This window comes from Propithecus coquereli, unplaced genomic scaffold (genome assembly GCF_000956105.1).
Source record: "Propithecus coquereli isolate 6110/MARCELLA unplaced genomic scaffold, Pcoq_1.0 Scaffold186, whole genome shotgun sequence".
In the NCBI taxonomy this organism is placed as follows: domain Eukaryota; kingdom Metazoa; phylum Chordata; class Mammalia; order Primates; family Indriidae; genus Propithecus; species Propithecus coquereli.
In genome coordinates this window covers 2,878,156-2,880,183 of record NW_012143412.1, presented here as the reverse complement: position 1 = coordinate 2,880,183, position 2,028 = coordinate 2,878,156, and the positions used below count along the sequence as shown (strand labels likewise).

The window sequence follows — 2,028 nt, the reverse complement described above, 5'->3', positions numbered from 1 at the left end:
AAAAAAAAAAAATCTTAGTTACTTTTTCCTGGATTTGGACATTCAAATATTTTTTCTTAAATGACATAGATTGAGAGAAGTCGAAAGACTGGCCCAGGGCAAGGACTTCTTGAGAAATACCCCCAAAGCACAGGCAACCAAAGCAAAAGTGGATAATGAGATTATATCAAACTAAAAAGCTTCTTCACAGCAAACAATCAATAAAGTGAAGAGACAACCCACAGAATGAGAGAAAATATTTGCAAACTACCCATCTGACAAAGGATTAATAACTAGAATGTGTAAGGAGTTTCAATAACTGGATAGGAAAAAATCAAATAATCCAATTAAAAATGGGCAAAGGATCTGAATAGACGTTTCTGAAAAGAAGACATACAAATGGTCACTGCTCAACATCATTAGTCATCCAGAGAAATGCAAACCAACGCTACAATGAGATATCATCTAACCCCAGTTAAAATGGCTTTTATCAAAAAGGCAGTCAATAAACGCATGCTGGCGAGGATGTGGAGAAAAGGGAACCCTCATACGCTGTTGGTATGAATGTAAATTTGTGCAACCACTATGGAAAACAGTAATGGAGGTTCCTAAAAAACTATAGGTAGAACTACCATATGATCCAGCAATCCCACTGCTGAGTTTATATCCAAAGGAGGGGAAATCAGTATATTGAAAAGATACCTGCATTCCCATGTTTGTTGCAGCACAATTCACAATAGCCAAAATATGGAATCAACGTAAGTATCTATAAACAGATGAATGGATAAAGAAATTGTGGCAAATATATACAATAGAACATTATATAGCCACAAAAAAGAATGCAGTCCTGCCATTTGCACTGACATGGATGAAACTGGAGAACATTGTGTTAGGTGAAATAAGCCAAGCACAGAAAGACAAGTCTGGCATGTTCTCACTCATATGTGGGAACTAAATATTAAAAACAGTTGATCTCATGGAGACAGAGAGTAGAATGGCGGTTACCAGAGGCTGGGAAGAGTAGCAGGGAGGGGAGGATAAAGTGGGGATGCTTAATGGGTACAAAAATATAGTTAGCTAGTTAGATAGAATGGACAGTATATGATAGCATAGTAAAATGACTATAATCAACATTTACTTAGGGTGTACTTTAAAATAACTAAAAGAGTAGAATTGAAATGTTCCTAATACAAAGAAAATATAAATACCGGAGGTGATGGATACCTCAATTACCCTGATTTGATTAATTCACATCTAATACCTGTATCAAAACATCATATGTACCCCTATAAAGATATACAACTATTATGTACACTTAAAAATTAAAAAAAAAAAACTGTTCAGGATCCTATGATGAAATTTATATGGAATAACCACAAGACTTAGTCTGTGCTTCTATTTGTTACATAAATATTACATTGGATCTCCCTAAAACCTCCAGGAGGACCTGGTAAGCTATACCTGGTTGGTGACTGGCCTGTGTTTGAGTCCTGGCTTATTTAGGATGAGCTCCAGCTGCCTGCGGTTAAAATTGGATACTCCAAGGGATTTCACCAAGCCAGCATCTTTGCAAGCTTCCAAAGCCTGTAGAATAAATGCCAACAGGTTAAGAAAAGAAGACTCCCAAGAAGCAAGAATAAATGTTTATAAGGATGACTATTAATTCTTTAAAAAGAAAAGTCCTGAGTATGCTAATAAGCATTCTATAAAGGAAAAAAGTGGGGGAGATGGGTAGATGGGAAGAAGCAGTAATCCTATGGTTGAATGAGTTTGGAAAATATTGTATGCCCTATCTTCCACAGTGTATACCAGGACATTAATAATGATCCTTTTTCTCAAAATTTGTTGAGATTTTCTTTGTGGCATAGCACCTGAGCAGCTTTTTTTTTTTATTTCAGCATATTATGGGGGTACAGATGTTTAGGTTACGTATGTTGCCCTTGCCCCCCACCCCAAGTCCGAGTTTCAAATATGTCCATCCTTCAGGTGGTGCGCATTGCACTCTTTGTGTGTCTGAGCAACTTTTATAAATGTTTTGGTGTATGTGAA

The 2,028-nt window shown here is 36.5% G+C and overlaps 1 protein-coding gene across 1 annotated transcript in view; it reads right to left on the bottom strand.

Annotated features, from left to right (window-relative positions):
• AKR1D1 (aldo-keto reductase family 1, member D1) overlaps nucleotides 1-2,028 on the bottom strand; it is a 60,152-nt gene that overhangs the window by 28,749 nt on the left and 29,375 nt on the right. Inside the window, exon 4 of the mRNA XM_012642754.1 lies at nucleotides 1,441-1,563. Within this exon, the coding sequence (XP_012498208.1) occupies nucleotides 1,441-1,563 (123 nt within the window). The remainder of the gene's footprint in view (nucleotides 1-1,440; nucleotides 1,564-2,028) is intronic.